This window comes from Lagenorhynchus albirostris, chromosome 14, assembly GCF_949774975.1.
Source record: "Lagenorhynchus albirostris chromosome 14, mLagAlb1.1, whole genome shotgun sequence".
Classification (NCBI taxonomy): Eukaryota; Metazoa; Chordata; class Mammalia; order Artiodactyla; family Delphinidae; genus Lagenorhynchus; species Lagenorhynchus albirostris.
The window spans coordinates 59,117,880-59,137,332 of NC_083108.1; the positions used below are offsets into that span (position 1 = coordinate 59,117,880).

The 19,453-nt window shown below is 43.9% G+C and overlaps 1 protein-coding gene across 1 annotated transcript in view; it reads left to right on the forward strand.

Annotated features, from left to right (window-relative positions):
• The window catches only part of VAPA (VAMP associated protein A), a 37,435-nt gene extending 30,298 nt beyond the window's left edge, over positions 1 to 7,137 (forward strand). The window contains exons 5-6 of the mRNA XM_060170683.1: positions 3,156 to 3,329; positions 6,378 to 7,137. Coding sequence (XP_060026666.1) covers positions 3,156 to 3,329; positions 6,378 to 6,536 — 333 coding nt within the window. The 3' untranslated portion in view covers positions 6,537 to 7,137. The remainder of the gene's footprint in view (positions 1 to 3,155; positions 3,330 to 6,377) is intronic.
• Positions 7,138 to 19,453: the final 12,316 nt, after the last annotated feature.

Here is a 19,453-nt window from a genome sequence, read left to right on the forward strand (position 1 = left end):
AACAGGCTGCTGATACTTTGATTTGGCTTTGCAGGGAATGTGTATACTAAGGCTTAAACAAAACCTGATCCTCTATCTAAATGTCTGATACTTTTAAAATTTTGTGATTTTAGTTATTTACTTCTGGGAATCATGATCCTAGAGAAAAAGAGTAAGTGCGTTGTTCAGAGTGAAACTATATCTTCGGTAACTTTATTATTCAAATACTACCTCTTCCCAGTTAAGGCCTTACTCAGGCCTTCTGACAGTTTCCTGCTGTGGCTCTTGGCCTTGCCTTTTACCTCCCTGTAATACACTTGATCCCTTACTCTTAACAGGAGTTATGAGAATGTAGCTTCGTGTTTACGTTCTTTGGCTCCTTTGTCCATCCCAAGGCTTCAGTGCAAAAACTGAATTTGCCTTGTATTTATATTTCCTTTTCTGAACAGTCCCAATGTCCTCGCTTTTTCTAATTACCCCCAAAAGGAATAATTTAGAATATTGGAACTGAAATTCTAAAGGTTGTTTAAAAAAAAGTGCAGAAGTAAATTCAACTTATAGATAGGAGATTACTGCAGGTAGGCTAAATAATATAAAAGAGTGGAAAATGTACGAGATACCGTGTTTTCTCTTATCTCGATACCATGGGCTGACCGTCGAGTCTGTTCTGAGTTGCAGTGTTAGATATAATGTGCGTGCAGTGTCACTCCTCAGCTGCCTCAGAATCAGAGCGTGTCAAGTCCGTCCAGTTTGCTTGTTCCATGGTTCTCAGAACAGCCAGTCTCCTCTTTCGGGACCAGTCTGAAGCAGCTCTCAAGGAACACGCTGTTTTTCTGGAGCCAGACCTCACCGTGGCGCTCCTGAAGGGAAGCCTGTAGCTGTCTCAGCAGCCTTAGTGTTCCCACCAGGCTCCCCAGCTTGTCTCCACACCCGTGACTCTCCCCCCACCCCACCCCCTTTAACCACCGCCTAGGTAGCTTATACATGGTTCTACTTAAATTAATTAATCAATCAATAAATTAGATTTTTTTGCCTCTGCTCTGTATGTTGCCTGGTTTGTAGGGGCCTAAATGGTCGTGAGCACGTGGGGTAAGTGGGTTTACTCAGTGTGACTGTTGTGTGACTTGCTTGGCTTACTTTGGACAAGTGTTTAGGCTGCACTGTTATCATTTGCACTCTCGTCTTAACATTTATGCTCCACACATTGGTTATGACATTTCTTCTCCTTTTTCTTGTAAAAGCAATATATCAACATTAAGGAAAATTTTCAATAAAAAGAGAAATCTAATTCTGCCACCATGAGAAGATATTGATTGACATGTTAATTAAAATCCCAGAGTGGGAAGCTACCCATCAAATGTCTAACAAGAGTGAAATGTTGAAGTAATTTTGGTAAGGCACAGAACAGAATATTTAATGACATCGTGTCATTTAAAATGATAATTAGAAGATGTACATATAAATGAATAAAGATTAAAAAGTTACATGTATGCTGATTTTATAAAATATGCATATGAAAGAGAATATTGGAAGATAATATATGAATAATAGTTATTTTAGGTTGATGAGAGAATGGGAGGTAATTCCCTTTCTCCCTCTCGTAATTCTCAATTTTCTGGAATTTCAAGAATTTGTTTAAAAATAAAAAGCCAATTGTGAAGAGTTTGATGATTCCTCATTCTAATTTTTTTTGTCTTCACTTTTTGGCCTTTTGTATCTCCTCATAATTTCTCCTCGTAATGTCACCTTTCTGGTATGAGTGTGATATTTTCCCCCAAACCTAAAGATTGCTGAGTTGCCATGTTGTTGACTGTTCCTCTTCACAGAGGAAGGCCATGTGCCATTCTGGTTCCCAGAAGCTGGACTAGTTCTAGGTTGGAAAGTGCACACTTGAGAAGTCATTTTGAAATGAATTCTAATTACTGTTAAGGAAAAGGATAGGAAAAGAAATTGGTGGAGAGCAGAAACATCTGAAACAGGATTTGTAAGAGTACGATGAGATTGGTTGGGACGGGGAGGACAGAGTGGAGAACAAGAGGCTCGCACAGGAAGCACAGTGCCGGATGGTGAAGCAGGCTTCCTAAAACCCGTCACAGCGGGGACACTTCTGAAGAGAAGTGGGAAAATCTGAATGATGAAAGCGGTTTATACCTTTCTTTTTGAAAAATTAAATTTTTAGCAAGTAAAATTTTAATTAAAGACAAGAATAGTGCTAGTCCTGTTAGGGAGCTTGTGAAGGCAGAGATGAGATTCCGGTGGATGGGTGTTGAGTTGAGGCTCAGGGATGCTTAGGCCCTGCCCTGTGCCTTTCTCTCCATGCCTTTGCCACTAGTTCCAATGGGTGAGTGCTGGCAGGAGTTAAGATTTGGGGGCTCATAATTTTAAAGGTGCCTGAGTACCACTGTGGTTCCATATTGAGTTTCATGAGTTAAAGCAGGTAGTGTTACTAATGATTTGAAGGGATCGTTTATATTTGAGTTTAAAGTCGTGAAGTGGACTCCCTCCCCTCTTTTTTTCCCCATGATACATGTTTGTGTTCATCATCTCCCCTTCGGTGCTCATATCCTTCAGTTATTTTTCCCCATGAATAGAAGTTAGGTTTTCTTTCAAGTGTTTTTCTTAGGTAGTCTCCTGATTTCATTGTATGTTTGCAATAACATCCCCCCTTCCCTCCAGAACCCCATTTGGATTGCAGAATCAGAGCACTGAAAATGAACTTCATGTTTGGATTTTGGTTGGCATCACTCAGCATACTTACTGAGTAACTACTGTTGGCCACAGTGCTGGGTTTAGGGGTAAATGCAAAGAGGAATGGCTCTTGCTTTACCCAGGCTTTGAAGCGTTGTAGGAAAGAACACCAAAAGTACAGTGTTGTGCTGTGTGCTCAGTGCTCTGGTGGAGGTAAGTGCACAGGGTGGCGGGCGCAGAGGAGGGGTGGTTCACGTGCTTTGACCTCGCTGACTGCTGGTGTTTACTGCTGTCGTCCTGTGCAGTTGTTCACAGGTGACCGGGCATTGGGTATTTAAAAAACTTTTTAATAATGAAATTGAAAACTGTCAAAACTTTGCATGTAAATAATTTCTTGGAGATGGATGTTTGGAGTTTAAGTTGTTTAAAAACTTGTAAGGAGAGTTAGTCAGTTGAAAAACGCCCTGCCCGTTGTCTTTGTGCTGCAGAACGACATTGAACCCAGCAAAGCCGTTCCCCTGAACGCTGCGAAGCAGGACGGGCCCGTGCCAAAGCCACACAGTGTTTCCCTCAATGATACTGAGACGAGGAAGCTCATGGAAGAGTGCAAGAGGCTCCAGGGAGAGATGATGAAGCTATCGGAAGAAAACCGACACCTGAGAGTAAGTGCTCGCTCCTGGGAAAGGAACTTGATTGCAGTGAAGGCAGCGGGGAGGTGAACGTTGTTGGGCCATTTTGTCTGTCAGCTTTTACATTTACCCTTTTTCAGTTTTCTCCTTTTCCCCAATTTGCTTCTGTCCTGGCCTTGGCTCCCCGCCAGCCTCTTCTTACACTCGGGCGGTGGCTGCTTCTGTCCCGTGCTCCCTTCCCAGCAGCTGGCCTGGGTGTTGGGGTCTGGCCGTGGCCTTGCTGGCTTCCTCTCTCGCTTGTGCAGCCTTCGCATTCTGGGCCCTGGTCCTGTCACCTGCTGCAGCAGTGCTGTCCCCAGACTGGCACCCCATTGTCCAGGGTGCTTGAAATGTGCTTAGTTGGAATTAAGATGTGCTGTGAGTGACATAGTGCCAAAAATAACCAAAAAAACCTCTTTTTTTTCGTATTGTTACATGTTGAAATAATATTTTGGTTATATTGGATTGAATAAAGTATATCATTAAAATTTTGCCAATTTTTTGTACCTTTTTAAATGTGCTGTTAGAAAATTTAAAACTCCATGTAGGGCACCCATTGGAAGTGCCTCTCCAGGTCGTGTCAGTCAGCACTGGGCTGGGGGTCCTGGAGGAGCCTCCTCTGCTATAGCAGGAGCACTTCCCTCCGAGGGCGGCCCAGCGCCCTGCCCTGCCCACGTGGCATGCACACACGTCTCATGGTGCTCGGTTCTCATCACCTTGTCAGTATGACCTTTTCTGGGACTCTCTTCCCCTGAAAAGAAAAGAGAAACAGTCTTGGAATGCTGCCTCCTCTGTTTCCAGGCTACCGCTTACCTCTTCTGGCTCCCATTTGTCCGTCTCCCTCCGGCGGGCTGGGGTGTCTCGGAGGCAGGGGCTGTGTTCACCGCCTCTGCGTTCACGGCACATGTGCACAGCGTTCATTCACATTTGAGTGAGTGAGCAATGGGCTGTGGGATAGTGTGGAGTTTACTAATATTTCAAGACCTGAAGACCTTTAAGTTGCTTTTTGAGGCTTTGTTTGAAGCTTTTCATGTCAAAGTAGATAGTATTGATACTAAAATGTACTTAAAGTAAATAAGCTAAATTGTGGGATGTCATCTACATCTGATTATTTCATAGCCTGTGGAAACTACACTCTGAATCAAAGGCACTATGTCTTGGCTTGATGTGCTGAGACGGCTTTTCTGGCTGTTTCTTCCTATTCCACAGCCCCGCCGCAGAGGCCCCTGCCCCCAGCGCCTGTCTGGAGAGTGGAGAGGTGGTCTCATGTTACACCCACACCCACGCCCTGTGGAGTTTTAAGGGTGCTGTTTTTTGTTACTTTTCCTTTATGTGCCATGACTTCCTCAGTCCTGTATGTGATGGAAGACGTGCTCCTCAGTGTACTGAGAGCCACGGCCCGTTGCCTGGCTGGGAGGGAGAAGTGCCTGGGTCGGGCCAGGCTGGGGAGATAGGTGATAAGATTGATTCCTAGTCCCGACTCTTTATGGACTAACGTTCTGTAGATGTTATTTGAAAAAGCGTTCTGCTGTTTAAAAGAGAAAACAAAAGAACCTTGAAGACCACTGGTTTACAGAGTCAACTTCTGGACCTTTTAACAGTTCACACTAAGGCCCATCATCGCTGGTTGCCAGGTTGACTTCCTTGAGGGGTCTCATCACTGCCCTTTACGTTCCGCAGCCCTGGCCTTCTTCCTCCAGCCTGTGCATTGGAATCTGCTGTGAGCTCTTAAACACATGTGTTCAGGCCCTCCCGAGACCCCGGGAGGCAGAATCACCTGGAGTAGCTTTTAAAGTTCTTGCCGGGACTGAGCATCATTGTTCTGTCCACACGGGACTAATAAGAACAAGACCCAAACCCGCAAACCCTCAGAAAATCCAGTCATGCAAATAAAACAGCATGACGTCAGGTGCACTCTTCCCCTGGGTGTTATTAGTGCACACACTAGAGGAACGAATCAGTGTGAGAAAGTAAACAGGAGCTTGTGCTGAGGAGGTGAAAGCCTGCCCCGTATTCATCTGGTTGGGATGATGGACCAGGTAAAGCCCTGCCTAGGTAAACCGGTGTCAGTATTTTCCCCAAGGTCATTCTGCAGCTGGTAAAGTGTCATAACAACCTCCTGCTTAGAGTGACTGCTGTCCTGTTACTGAGAAACCTGGTCCCCTAAAGTCACAGACTGACTGTCAGAAACTTCGCTGGGTGAGGCTGTGTCAGTCAGCACGGAGCAGCCACCCGGTCTGGAGGATGGGAGTCACTGTGATGGCAGAGAAGCGGCCTCCCTTTCTGGTCCAGTTGCAGAGCCTCAGGTGCGGGGCTCTGCCTACAGCATCCCACCCCTGTTGTATTTGTAGTTTCCAAGGAAACGATTCTGTCTCTCCTCTACAGTCCAGACTCTGGTGCTGACCCTTTTACACAAAGACCTCCTGCTTTGCTTTGAGCACATTGAAACGCTGTGTTTAAATTCCATCCTGCACTCCCCCTCCCCAGTCCAGTAGAGTCCTGTCTCTTCCCTGCGCTCTGCTGTGTGGGGCCCTGCTTGTGGCAGGTCAGACTAATGACCTGACTTTGTTTCTGGTGGACTTTGGCTGATGGAGTCCAGCGTGAAGATGCTGTCGGCCACCTTGGGGAAAGTGCGCGCGTAGAATTCTTTAATTGTGTTAATTTTAGGGGGATTTTTCCTTCTGTGTAAATACAACCGTAGCTGATTTTTCAGTTTTTTAGAAGTATATTTCTTGGCTCTGGTTTTTAAAATCAGCATTATTGAGGTATAATTTACATTCCATGAAGACACCCGTTGCGAAGGTACAATTCAGTGATTTTTTTTTTTTAGTAAATTTATGGAATGTGCAGCCATCATTGGAGTCAGGTTTTAGACTGTTTGTATCACCCTAGAAAGTTTCCTTAGGCTGGGTAGCAGCTCGTCCCTGCTCTTGCCCCCAGTCGCATGCATACTGACCTGCCTTTTGTCTGTATATTTGTAGCTCACTAGTCGTATGAATATTTGTTTTTAAAACCTCTTTTTGTGCATATATTTTTTTCTAGGATGAAGGCTTAAGGCTCAGAAAGGTAGCACATTCGGATAAACCTGGATCCACCTCAGCTGCGTCCTTCAGAGATAATGTCACCAGTCCTCTTCCTTCACTTCTTGTTGTAATTGCAGCCATTTTCATTGGATTCTTTCTAGGGAAATTCATCTTGTAGAGTGAAGCATGCAGAGTGCTATTTCTTTTTTTTTCTCTTGACCAGAAAAAGATTTGTTTACCTACCATCTCACTGGTAGTGTGGCCCACAGTGACCATTCTTTGTGTGTACAGCGTCATATAGGCCTCGCCTGTAACAGTCTCACGGTTAGAAACACAGTAAGAGCAGAGTGTTGGGCTCCCGGACAGCGTGAACGTCACCAGACCATCCCTAGCAGGTGTCATTGCACATTCAGTCCTTTATGAAATTCATAAATAAAGAATTGTTCTTTCTTTGTGGTTTTAATAAGAGTTCAAGAATTGTTCAGAGTCTTGTAAATGTTATTTTAATAATCCCTTTAAATTTTATCTGTTGCTGTTACCTCTTGAAATATGATTTATTTAGATTGCTAATCCCACTCATTCAGGAAATGCCAAGAGGTATTCTGTGGGGAAATGGTGCCTCTTACAGTGTAAATTTTCTCCTTTACCTTTGCTAATATCATGGCAGAATTTTTCTTATCCCTTGTGAGGCAGTTGTTGACTGAGTTTTTCATCCTTCCAACCCTGTCCCATGGTATTTAACACAAAAATAATAAAACTGTTAACAGATTCTTGCTCGATAGCTTGTGTTTGTCGTGTCATTAGATGGGATGCCAGGGAGTGTGCTGTGTGGTGATCTGGGTTATAAAATGCGTAATTTATCTCATGGAAACCCTTGCGGATATTAGAGTATTTGTGGTTCAAAGTCCTCATTCTTTTAAGGAAAGGAATTGATAAAATTTCAGGCCATTTTTGGAGTTTTGGAGGATCATAATCCATTTGTCCTCAAGATAATATAAAACAAGCAAAATACCATGAGTATAAAAGTGCTGTAATTTCAGTCAGTTTACATGTCTGCCCTGTGGCTCTATTGTGTTTAATTTATCCTATTCTTAATAGGTTCTTTTAGTGTCTTCTCAAGAAAGACTGATTCTCCTTGATTCTAGTCACTGCTTTTTGACCAGCCTAAGAATTCCTTTTATTTTATAACATTTCATAATAATAGTTAAAAGTAGGTTTTTTCCCATCCAGTTTGACACGCACAGTAATTTCCATTATGGAAATTTGGTATTACTGAGTAAACCTTGGGAATTCCTTTGTGAAAAATGACCTTATCCTTTGCAGATCTCTACGTCAACCACGTGAAATATGTTTGCACTATAAATGCGTGACGGTCTGGCGTACTTTCCTGTACTTAGTCTTATGTCTCATTTAGTTAATCTGTGTTGGCATAGAAAGTTTTGGAACCAGAAAAAATAGATTCACTTTTTCTACTAAGTACAGTCTAATACAAGCGAATTTTGAAAATAGGTGTTGGTTTTGTGAAAGATGCACTTATATTTGAAAGGGAAATTGGACTCTGGGACTTGACATGGTGCAGTGAAGTATGTTGGCCCCAGGTCTGTGTGTACCTTTTATAATGGAGTGAGATGCTCTGAAGTATTTTGGTTGCATTTTCATTTCAAGTACGTTTTGAACTCGTCAGAGCCCGTGTACTGTGGTGTTGCGCTGTATGTTATCTTCTAGAAAACCCCTTGCTTGAGTGCAAGAGTAAGAACAAGGGCACGTCTTCCCCTCACGTGCTGCAGGTGCCGCCTGGCGCAGTCATTGTAGAAGCTCCTTCCCGCTCTGGTACCTGGGAAAGCATGCCAGCAAGCCTTGCATTTCCGTCCCTCCGTGCAGAGTCGCTAATTCCTCGGCCTCAGTCTCTTTCTATAATCAGCGTTAGTGGTGATGAGCAGCAGGCTTGAGATTTCATAGCTATCAGTTTTTAAACAATTTAAGTTCTCAAAAATTTAGTAGAAGCCTGTTTTATGGGAATGCTCCTTAGAGTTCATTTTGTTCACCCTCTTTGTTTTATAGTTGAGGGATGTGAGGCCTTCATGAGAGCTCAGAGAACTTTCCTCATGTCTCACAAGGGCAGAGGCAGGGCTGGACCTGAAACCTGTTCTCCTGACTCTAGCTCAGTGTCTGTTTCTGGTAACTTTGTAGGAAAAAATGTACCCCAGTTTGATACGACTGAATAGTGGACGTAAGATGCTCAGAGTGTGAGATTTCTTGTCATAAGACTGTACCGCAGGCAGCTGTGGAATAGTCTCAGGCACATGTCTGGTTTTAGTGTTTAGGCTAGAAATCCCCCCTCCCAATTGGAAATAAGTAAATGCATTTTTAGGTAGGCATTTCAAAGATGCATAATGCAGTAGTTGGTCTTGAGCTGGAATGTAGTCTGGGTGTTGTCTGCAACATAAAGTCCACATGGGCTTCTTTACTGCTTTACGTAGCAGGACATGCTCCGACTGTTCAGGAGACTCAACTGCTGTACGAAATGTGATCAAATTATTTTACTACCGACAGAGTCCAACTGTATTAATTGACTGGTAATATACAGATTAAACTGTTCGTCTTCATTCCTTAGATTTACATGTTCAGAAAGTTTTGCGTTGTCTGCCTGCTTACTTGTCAATGTCAGCATGAGGGAAATACACCATTGCCATCACTGAAGCCACAACCAAGTAACTAAGGCCTTTAAGTTCTTACCTGACACTAAATGCACTACCTTCCTTCCTTCTTTCTATAACTAGTGTACCTTAATTTTGCCCATTCTTGTATTTACAAGAGACAGATTTAAGAATTGTATTCTGAGTGTGCAGTATGTTACCTTAAAAAAAAAGAAGAAATGACACTTGGAGAAAAATATGTATCAAATTCGGAAGTTCTCGTCAGAGAAAAATAATATTCTTAATTTCTCCTTCAGTTATCTTAGTTCAGAATATGCCACTTTGAAAACAGCCTTTATCAATAAGATAAAAAATACAGTTCCTTGTAGGGTATATCCCCCAATTTTAATCTTCTGCCAGTTTGAAAACATTCAAGTACTAGTTTTCCCAGAGCTTTGCACATTCCTTTCAGTGATTTTGGTATGTGCATAGATTTTAAAAAATTCACCTTTACGAGAATTAGGGAAAGTCCAGTTTTACCATATGGAAAAACAATAAAATAAGGTAAATAAATGATCTTCATATTCTAGCTTTCAAAGGAAAATAAACTATTGTGTGAATAAATAAACTGTTTAAAAATGTGGTGAAGTGTCATTTTCCTTTCTGAAAAGCAACAAAAAGGAATTTGATTTCAACAGACGATGGTGGTGTGTGTATTTATGTTCTATCAGGTAGTAACAGCCGGTCACTGGGGCCCCGGTCCTGCTGGCAGGTGGTCTTTTCTTAGTGACCTGGAAGTTAAAGGCTCTTTGGTAGGACATGGGGACACCTGCTTCTTCAGTTCCACACTTGAGAGCCCACCTTGGTAGAAGCCGTGCTTCTGGAGAGTTCTGTGCAGGAACAGTGGCCTCTTGGGAATGCCCAGCCTGCAGGAACTGGTGCAGAGAAGTTAGAACATCATCCTTGAAGGGAAAGAAAGTTCTAGCTTCCTACATTTCTGCTTGTAGAAATAATGATGTGTGCATCTTAGGGAATTCAGAAAATAGTTTATAAAAAATGCTAAACTGCATCGGTTTTTATGAACATTTATTTCCTTATAATACTGGTGTTCTTTAAGCATAATCATAAATTACATACAACCTTGTATCTTTTTTTTAAAAATTTTAATCTACTTTCTCTGGTTTATTGAAAACCAAGTATAAGTGACTGCAAAAGTACTTTTTATGATCCTAAAATATTTTTATGATCATGTTTGTGACTGTAAGGTTATGAACATTTTATTTACAATGTAAAGCTCTATTGGCCAGGTAATTCCCTTTCTAATTATGCATACACTCCTATTACCACATTTCTCTTGTTTTAAAACTGCGTTTCTTGTTGTCCAGTTATTCCTATATGTAACACCCACCTTGAAAAAAGGTGCAGGGAACTACTAAGATAACTATTCATCATGCTAGATTTTAGTGGTGGTGTGCAGCTACAGCGTGTGTTAACACGTGTGATGCGCTCCAGAAAGTATCCTGACATTTGGACGGTACCTGCAGATACACTGCCTGAAGATTGGTCAGGGGTGGAGACCCGGCTCGGTCATTTGTTTTTAAGCTCCAGTCATTTTAATCTGTAGCCGAGACAACTGCTTTAGAGGCTTTTAAATGTCAAAAGACAAGACACCAAGTAGGTTCAAGTAAGACCTAAGTCCTGTAATATAGGGAACCTGGCATTTTCAGAGTTCTTTATATGTTAATCTTTTTAAAACGTTAAGTTGCAGGAATCGGCTTGAGGGGTTGCTTATTGCAAGAGCTGTCTTTGTGAAGTTAGCGTTGCTAGAACACCAGTAAAGGGTTTTTGCTTGCAAATAGGTCCGAGCTGTCTGTGCAAAAATAAATGACTTCGGAAATGTGGGGTTGAGCTTTAATTACCACTTTGCTAGCAGACACCCAAAGTGATTGCCCACCTAAGCAATTTATTTCACCCATCGTGTGTTTCTCAAAGCATGAAATGGTCCTCAAGATGCTTATCCCAGTGCGCCAGGTGTTAGTTTTATGTCAAGTCATAATCCTCCCCTGGATCCTGCGACATAGGTACTGTCCTTATGTCCTTAGTAGGGGACGAGCAGACAGGTTTAGGGAAGTTAGGTATGCTCAGGTCTACACAACTTTAGGTAACAGCACAGGCTCTGGATCCCGATGGTCTGGTCATAAGAGCGCCGGCTCTTAACCACTGTAATCTACCACGCAGAGGAGATGCTTTCTATCCTGTCCAAATTAGGTACTGTCTCTAGTATGGTCCTTTTGTGATGCCTTTGATTCACTGTAAAGACAGTACAGTTGTCCCTCTGTGACCAAGGGCAGATTGGTTTCAAGATTCACTGTGGAAACCAAGATCCACTGTGGAAACATACAGTCCTTTGTATAAAATGGCTGAGTACAGTCAGCCCCCCTGTATACACTGATGCGAAGCCCACAGATGACAGAGGGCTGACTGTAACATTTCTTTGAGGAACCTTGTGGCCCTAGATTTTCTAAGACTTTTTTCTTGCTTTTATCTACCAAAGAAGTGAGAAGAAATAACTGGCCATTAGCAATCTCAGCTCTTAAATAAAACCAGTATGAGCATAACTAAACAACTTTATTAACGTTATAATAAAAGAAGGGGGCTGTGGAACTCATTGGTTTATGTAACCTTCAAGGCTGGAGAACAGAGTGTGACCTCAGTCTTTTCTGTATATGGTCCTTAAAGATTTAATGATTATTTAAACCAGGTGTGTGGGTTTTGATAATTCATGGTCTAAAATCTCAATACATGGGCTTCCCTGGTGGCGCAGTGGTTGAGAGTCCGCCTGCCGATGCAGGGGACACGGGTTCGTGCCCCGGTCTGGGAAGATCCCACATGCCGCGGAGCGGCTGGGCCCCATGAGCCACGGCCGCTGAGCCTGCGCGTCCGGAGCCTGTGCTCTGCAACGGGAGAGGCCACAACAGTGAGAGGCCCGTGTACCGCAAAAAAAAAAAAAAAAAAAAAAAAAAAATCTTGATGCTCTTTGTAATCCTACAGAGAACAAAGGATGTCAGGTAATGTACACACTTAAGGACCTTGAGAAAAAATATAGATCTTTTTTTGGGAGAGAGAAATTATTGACAATTAAGTTCCAAACCAAGTTATGGAGAGTTGGAATTGCAAGTAATTGTCTATTTTACATTCCTGAGCAATAAGAATTACTCATTTTAGTACATTCCATGTTTCAAGACGTAGAGGTTTGTCAGGGGTTATATAAAGAGTTTAATGTAGTTTTGGGGGCAAACTTGCTTTTTCATTGTGTACTATTTTCATCCAAAGTGTGTATCCTTAAATGTGCAATATGTAATAGATAAATGTATGAGGGTGTGTATCAAGCTACTTTGAGTTAAATTTAGGGAAATACTTAATTTGAAAAATCCAACTTAAAGATAAACTTTTGAGAAGCAAAGGAGAGCTTTGTTGCAAAGTATTTCTTTGGGTGCTGTTCTGTACTTTGCCATCAACTAGGTTTTATGAAATTATTGAAATAAAATTCAGAATTTCTTGTAAAAGTTTAATGATCATGTTTAATTTATCAAATTAAATGAATTCTCTCTCAAGGGAAAAATGCTCTTACACTGTGAGACCCACCCCGCTGCCCCCATGGAATTTGTCAACTGGAGAATTTCCTTACATGTTTTAAGAAATCAGTTTCTTATCAAGATTCTACATTCTGTAATGAGGAAATGGCTTAATAAGAACCTTAGTTTTTGATTGGGTAAAGTGTTCCTTTGTCAGACAAGTGGTGGGTGGAATTTCAGAGAGATAAGTACATTGGAATATATACTTAGGTTCTGGATGTGAACTTTATAAAGTGCTAAAAATTTGTGTGTTCATCTTTATAATGTTGGCATGGTGAGGCCGTGCAAGGGACACAGCTGCCGTTCTTGAGTTTTTAACAAGTCATAACATCTCTGCATTTGGTTGAGGCAGTAAATGCTATAAATGTTCCCAACGAGTAGTGTTCACACTATTTAAATATGTAAATATTTCCTTCCATCCAATACTTAGATCTCTTAACTCTAAAAAAGGACATTGCAGAAGCTGGTGTGTTCCCCACCCCGCAGTGGGGGGTAAGGTAAGCTAAGCTGTAGTGCCTGCAGAATGGGGTTGCCTCCCTCCTTGGATTTTATTTTTTTCACTGTGAAGTTTTCTTCAGCCTTGATGTTTTATTTTTCCATATATGCCTTAGATTTCTCGGCTGCTTTTAAAAAGTAAATCATCAAAGATAATAACCGACGTCCCCTTTATACCCTTCCCTGATGACCTTTCCCTCCGGCAGGCCACTGACCCGAAATGTATGTGGACCATTCTCATCCTTGCATCAAGATTTTACCCCACTTGTATGTAACGGTCAGCATATAGAGTGTTTTGCATGTTTTAAACGGTGACGTAAACGTGTCCTTTACTCAGAATATGATTTCTCTAGTTCTCCCCTCACCTAAAAGTTCTTACTGGGAAGCGCACACTCTTCCAATTATCCCCTCGGGATGTCTCGTACGTGTTCTGTGACCTAATACACCATTTTCTCCTCTGCTCTCCAGCTTGGACCCATCGTAGGAATGTTTTCTGTCACTGACAAATCTAGTGTGGAAATTGTGACACCAAGACCTCCCAAAGTTCCCGCCCCTTCTGCTGAAGCTGCATCTCTCAGGTTGGGGTTTGTTGACAAATGCTGCCCTAAAAAGCCACCTGCTCTGTGTGCCTGTGTGGACATAATGCGCACAGAACTAGGGAAGGAGGTCAGTCAGTCTAAGGGGAGGGAGGCGAAGGGTGCACGTTCACGTGAGGAACCCTCGCGTGGCCGCACGTCCTTGCTGTTTGTGTGTTTCTGCACGTGCTGCGGACCCTTATGTTCGTGTGTGTGTTGGATGGAGGTGGTTTTTCTTCCATGTTTTGGAAATGGAGAAATTTACATAAAAACTGGGGATTCGTACTTTGGAAAACCTCAAGGTACGGATTTGGTTCCCACATAAGAAGATTGACTTCCTGTTTCAGACTGTTTTACTTCTGAGTTACCTGTGCAATTCCCGGATTCACCTGAGCTTGCGAACCTGGCTTAGGTCTTCATCACATGTTACTGACGTTGACTCCTTCCCTGAGCCAGGCACTGGTGGCCGTGGGCTGGGGTGAGATGACACCAGATTGGGATTTAGTTTTGGATGGTGGGATCCAGGGGAATCCTGTTCTCGGGAAGCAAAAGATACCTAAACACGCTTGTACCTTAGTCAACAGGTGGTTGGGCCCAGACGGTCCAAAACGTGGTCAAGCAGCCTTAAAATTTGAGGAGCAACGGAAGCTACTTTCAGGGGTACCCATTGTATGTCAGGTGCTTTATATAATCTTTCCGGAACAAACTTCTAAACTTTTTAACAGAGGAGAAGAGCTGGGAGGAACGGGCTTGTCCAGGCCCACTGTGTGGAGCCGAGTCCGGGTCCCAGGCGTGGGCCTCCCCTGTGCCCTGTGCCTTTGAGAAGGAGGGGGATGAAACTGGAAGTGGCCTAATGGCAGTCAGTAAAAACGAGAGCTCGCTTTGGTCTCAGGCACTCAGTACTGAGAGTATTAAACGGTTTTCTGCTTTTGAAAATCTTGGCGTCAAGAGCAACACTACACACTTATTACACACTGCATTAGTGGCTAGAAGCTGGGGCATGGCCGCAATATGGTTTCAGAATTTAAGGTGTTTTTGCAGTCCAGGCTCTTCATAGCTGGGCTTTCGACCAGCTAATAACTTGGATGACTAGCTATATAAATGGTGTTTAGCATTATAGTTTCAAGTATGAAACATGAGTGGCTTGGGAAGGAAGCCTGTCAAAGAGGTTACGAGCCTGGGCCCTGGGCTGACAGGGCATAGGTTATGGTTTGGGCTTGGTCACTTCCCTAGTTACGACCCGGGGCATTTCTGTTCCTGTGCCCCAGCTTTCCCCTCGTAAGGCTGCTTCACCGGGTGCGAAGTGGCTGGAAGAGCAGACACTTAGCAGATGGAAACAGGTACTGTCCACCTACAAGTGAGGTGGACGGTGGACGAGTTGTCTGATTATTTGGGTCAAGAATTCAAGTGAAATATCCAGAGAGTGGGTATTGGCTTGACATGATCAAGTCAGGAGCCAGTTCTGCAGCTGAAACAGTATCTGGCCAAATGCAGACACCTTTCACTGAACCTGTAGAGGCAGCAGGACACAGCGTGGGCTTCAGAGGAGAGACGGGCCAGGATTCGGATCTCAGCTCTGCCCTGGTACACAGTGGAGCCTCTGCAAGGGCCCCTCGTCAGCAGCACGCCTGCTGGTCACGCTCCTCTGTAAGCCAGGGAGGGGGTGTGGTGAGGACTGTAGGGCATTTTAAAGAACGCAGCATAGTTTTGGGAACATAATAAACATATTAAAATTGCATTTATACTCTGCCCTTTAGTCACGAATCAGAAAGATACAGCAAGAGTTTAGAAGTTTCTAACAGCTGCTTAGTGGAAATGGATGATCCTGAGTTAGAAAATGTAAAAATATCTTAAAAATTTAAAGGAGGCTGTTCTTACAGGTAAGCAGCCAGTGAGAATTATACGTGATGCACTTTTGTTTTTTGATTTCTTTTTCTCTGAATATGAAGGTAACACTAATTGATTATAGAAGCTTAGAAATTATGGAAGAGCCTATAGTAGAATTCCGATATCCCACTCCTTAGACAACTAACTAACAGCTTTAATGCTGAGCTGAGTATCAAATATGTATAATTAACATAATAGTGTAAATATGTATTAATACTGTTAAAATCAACGTGTGTCTTTATAAGCCAATTAACAAAATTATTAAAATAATTCACTTTTGATCTGGAAACAGTTTTTGAAATTATTGTGCACAAAACCCACTCATATACCCTTTAGGCAGATTCGTCAGTCGCTAACATTTTGCCTCATTTGCTTCAGCCTTTGTGCTCGCTCTCCACACACAAATACACATTTTATGTGCACACATGCACATGCACGCACTATTGGCGTGTGGCACACGTACACACACGTGCACATTCACACGAGCGCGTATATACCCATGCACACATGCACCCACGTTTTATTTTCTCTGAACCAGCCGAGCCTAGGTTGCATGTGGCGTGGAGCATGTATGATCCATCCGTCCCCACTTCCGTGTGGTTTCCTGGGAAAGCTCTCCTCTCACGGGTGTGCTGTGCAGTTGGCAACCTCAGGAGGTCGAGCGCTGATTGGACACTTTGTCCGCGTCATTTACAGCATCTCCGCTTCAGTGCAGGATCCAGGCTGGGCTCATGTGTGGTGTTTGGTCGTCCTGTCCCTCTAGGCTCCTTTACCCTGAAATAGTTCCTCAGCCTCTGACTTTTATGACCTTGAGGCTTCTGAAGATACAGTCATCCCTCACCTCCACCGTTTAAAATTGCTCATTTGGGCTTTTTTTTGCTGTTTCCTCACTATTAGATTCAAGAAATGGGTTCTTAGCGGGAAGACTACAGAGCTGTTGTCTTCCTCAGGGTCTGGTGCCCAGAGGCCCACGAGGTCCTGCCCCTTGTTTGTGGATAAAGATACAACTGAAGGGACGGTGGGGAGAAGACTCACAGGCTTTGTGGTTGAGGCTCGCCTCAGACGGCCGGGGTTGAGCGCTGGCTTCCATGTGACCTTGGATGAGCTTTCAACTTTGCTGTCTCAGTTTCCTCATCTGTAAAAAGGGGAGTGGTTCTGAAGGTGGCTCTTGAACTAAGGGAGGGAATATGTGTAGATTGTTGGAAAGAGCAGCCGTCCAGGACGAGCACCACATGGGACAGCCATCGTCATGGATGCTGACTCTTCCCATTAATGGGAAAAGTTAATATGGTCACCAAAGTGGAAAGGTGGGGGGATAAATTAGGAGTTTGGGATTAACATAGACACGCTACTATATTTTAAACAGATAACCAACAGGGACCTACTGTATAGCACAGGGAACTCTACTCAGTATTCTGTAATAACCTAAATGGGAAAAGAATCGGAAAAGGGATAGAGAGATGCATGTATATGTAGAACTGAATCAATTTGCTGTACGGTTGAAGCTCACAGAACACTGGAAATCAACTATATACTCAATACAAGATTAAAAAAATCCCCAAACAAAAAAAAGACAAAAAAATATTAAATAAGAAAGTCTCAGAAATGCTGAAATGGTAGGTGCACCATTTCAGCTCACACAGGTAGGATTCTAAGTCTCAGAAGTTAACCCTCAGTCTCTCCTGATTCGTGACACCTCCAGTTTTTACAAGCTCTGTGGAAGCACCTAATTTCTACCGAGTAGATTTGAAAGTTTAACCCCCAGGAGGGTTTATCCTTGTGTCGCAGGGGTGGCACCTCCAGGAACAAGGGTGGAGGGAGTGGTTCCCGCACTCACGCTGCCTGGAGAAGCAGATGCCATGGCTGTCCCTCTGCGCCTTCGAGAAACGGGGACTCTGTCCCTCGCTGTCAGAGGGGGCGTCACCAAATAAAACACATGAAGTGTATTTTGATAAATCTTTGATCATTTGTGGAAAATAGTTGGAGCTTTTTAGTGTAAGAATGGTGCTGATTTCCAAATGGACACTCAGGCATTGTGGTAAAATTGGTAGTTTCCCTTTATGTGTGTTTGCATAGAATTGGGATGATCTGGGAATATTCCTTTCTTCGTTTTTGAGTGAGGCCTCCTTTTTGTGCGTTAGGACAGGCAGAGGCATGTCAAGAGCAGTCTGGTTCCTCTCCTCCCTCGTTTGCTTAGATACTCACTTAAATTTAAAACTCACCTAGGTCTCCAGCCACGTCACTTCTTATTTTGGGAAGGGGTTTGATTTCATTGATTTTGTAGGGGAACCACAACGACCTGAAAACTATTCCAACAGGGGCAGTAGATCCATGAGCAGAACTGAGGCTCTTCTCACGGGCGACAATTCACTCGACGCGATGCAGGAATCCCTGGGCGGCCACCCACTCCCGAGCATCTTCCTCGCCAGCCTGCGAGGTGCCACCCCCGCCTCCTGCCCTGCCGCCTGCCCCTCAGTCTTCAGTGGGTTCGGACGCCAGCGTGGAGAGAATGAAAGGGCCTGTGGCCAGCTGTGCTCACCGAGTGGAAGACCTTCACTCCATCTTGCTTGTCTTGCAGATCTCAGGCTTGGCTTGAAAGGTCAGCAGGGCAGGGCTGGGTAGCAGGCCAAGCCCAGGGGCTCTGGGCCCTCGCCGGCCCCCCCCCCGGGGTGTCCCTGTGAGCATTCAGGGAGCAGGCCTGGCGAAAGCCCACCATCCAGTGATGGAGATAGCATGGCCTCAACGTGGATAATTTGGTCAGATTTATACCTGACTCTAGTTCTGTGTGGATTGTACTGGGTTGAGATAGGAATCGTCTTGGGGAGTGTTTTGGATCCTGAAGCCTGAGGATACCCCCTGCCAAGAGCCCTTCCCCAAGACATCAGGGAAGAGTCTTCTTCCCACCTTCACCCCAAGATGCAGCAGCGCGTCCTCTTCTTGTCCATAAATTGTTGGCTACATCGCCTTGTCTTAGGAAATTCTCCTTAAAACCTCAGCCCCAATTTTTTTTTCTCGTATTTTTCTTTTTTTTCCCAATATTTTAACTGTTGTGACATGTTTGAAATGAGGATCGCCAGAACTCATTGGCTTCACGTGACACCTGTGCTTGGAGCGTCTCTCAGGCTTTCTAAACGTAGGAAAATAACTGTATTTGGCTTCCTAACCTCAGAGCCTCGTCGATTTGGTTTTGGCTGAATGGCACGGCTGGTTTTAAGGTAAACAAGGATCTTGGAAGTGTGCTGCTTCCTCCACCAGGGGCACCCAGAGGCCACTTACCAGGTTCCAGGGTTCCAGGTGTCAGTGGGGTCGGGCTTTGTTCCCCAGGAGGGATGAGACTAATGGCTTTTCTAAGATTTGGACGTTTTGTTTTAATTCGGCACCTCCAACCCCCTGTCCCTCAGACCCTTTCATTTTTCTTGAAGTTAAATGATAACCACTTTTTCATTGCAAACCAAAGTCTGGCAGACTCTCAAAATGAATCATTGTAAAACTCGATCCTGCCACCAGGTGGCAGTGTGGTCTTTAAAAAAATTATTTATTTATTTTTGGCTGTGTTGGGTCTTCGTTGCTGTGCGGTGTGCGCGGGTTTTCTCTAGTTGCTGCGAGCCGGGGCTACTCTTCGTTGCGGTTCGCGGGCTTCTCGTTGCGGTGGCTTCTCGTTGTGGAGCACGGGCTCTAGGCGCACAGACTTCAGTAGTTGTGGCACGCGGGCTCAGTAGTTGTGGCGCACGGTCTTAGTTGCTCCGTGGCATGTGGGATCTTCCTGGATCGGAGCTCGAACCCTTGTCTCCTGCATTGGCAGGCGGATTCTTAACCACTGAGCCACCAGGGAAGTCCCGGCAGTGCGATCTTAAGTCCTGAGGCCGG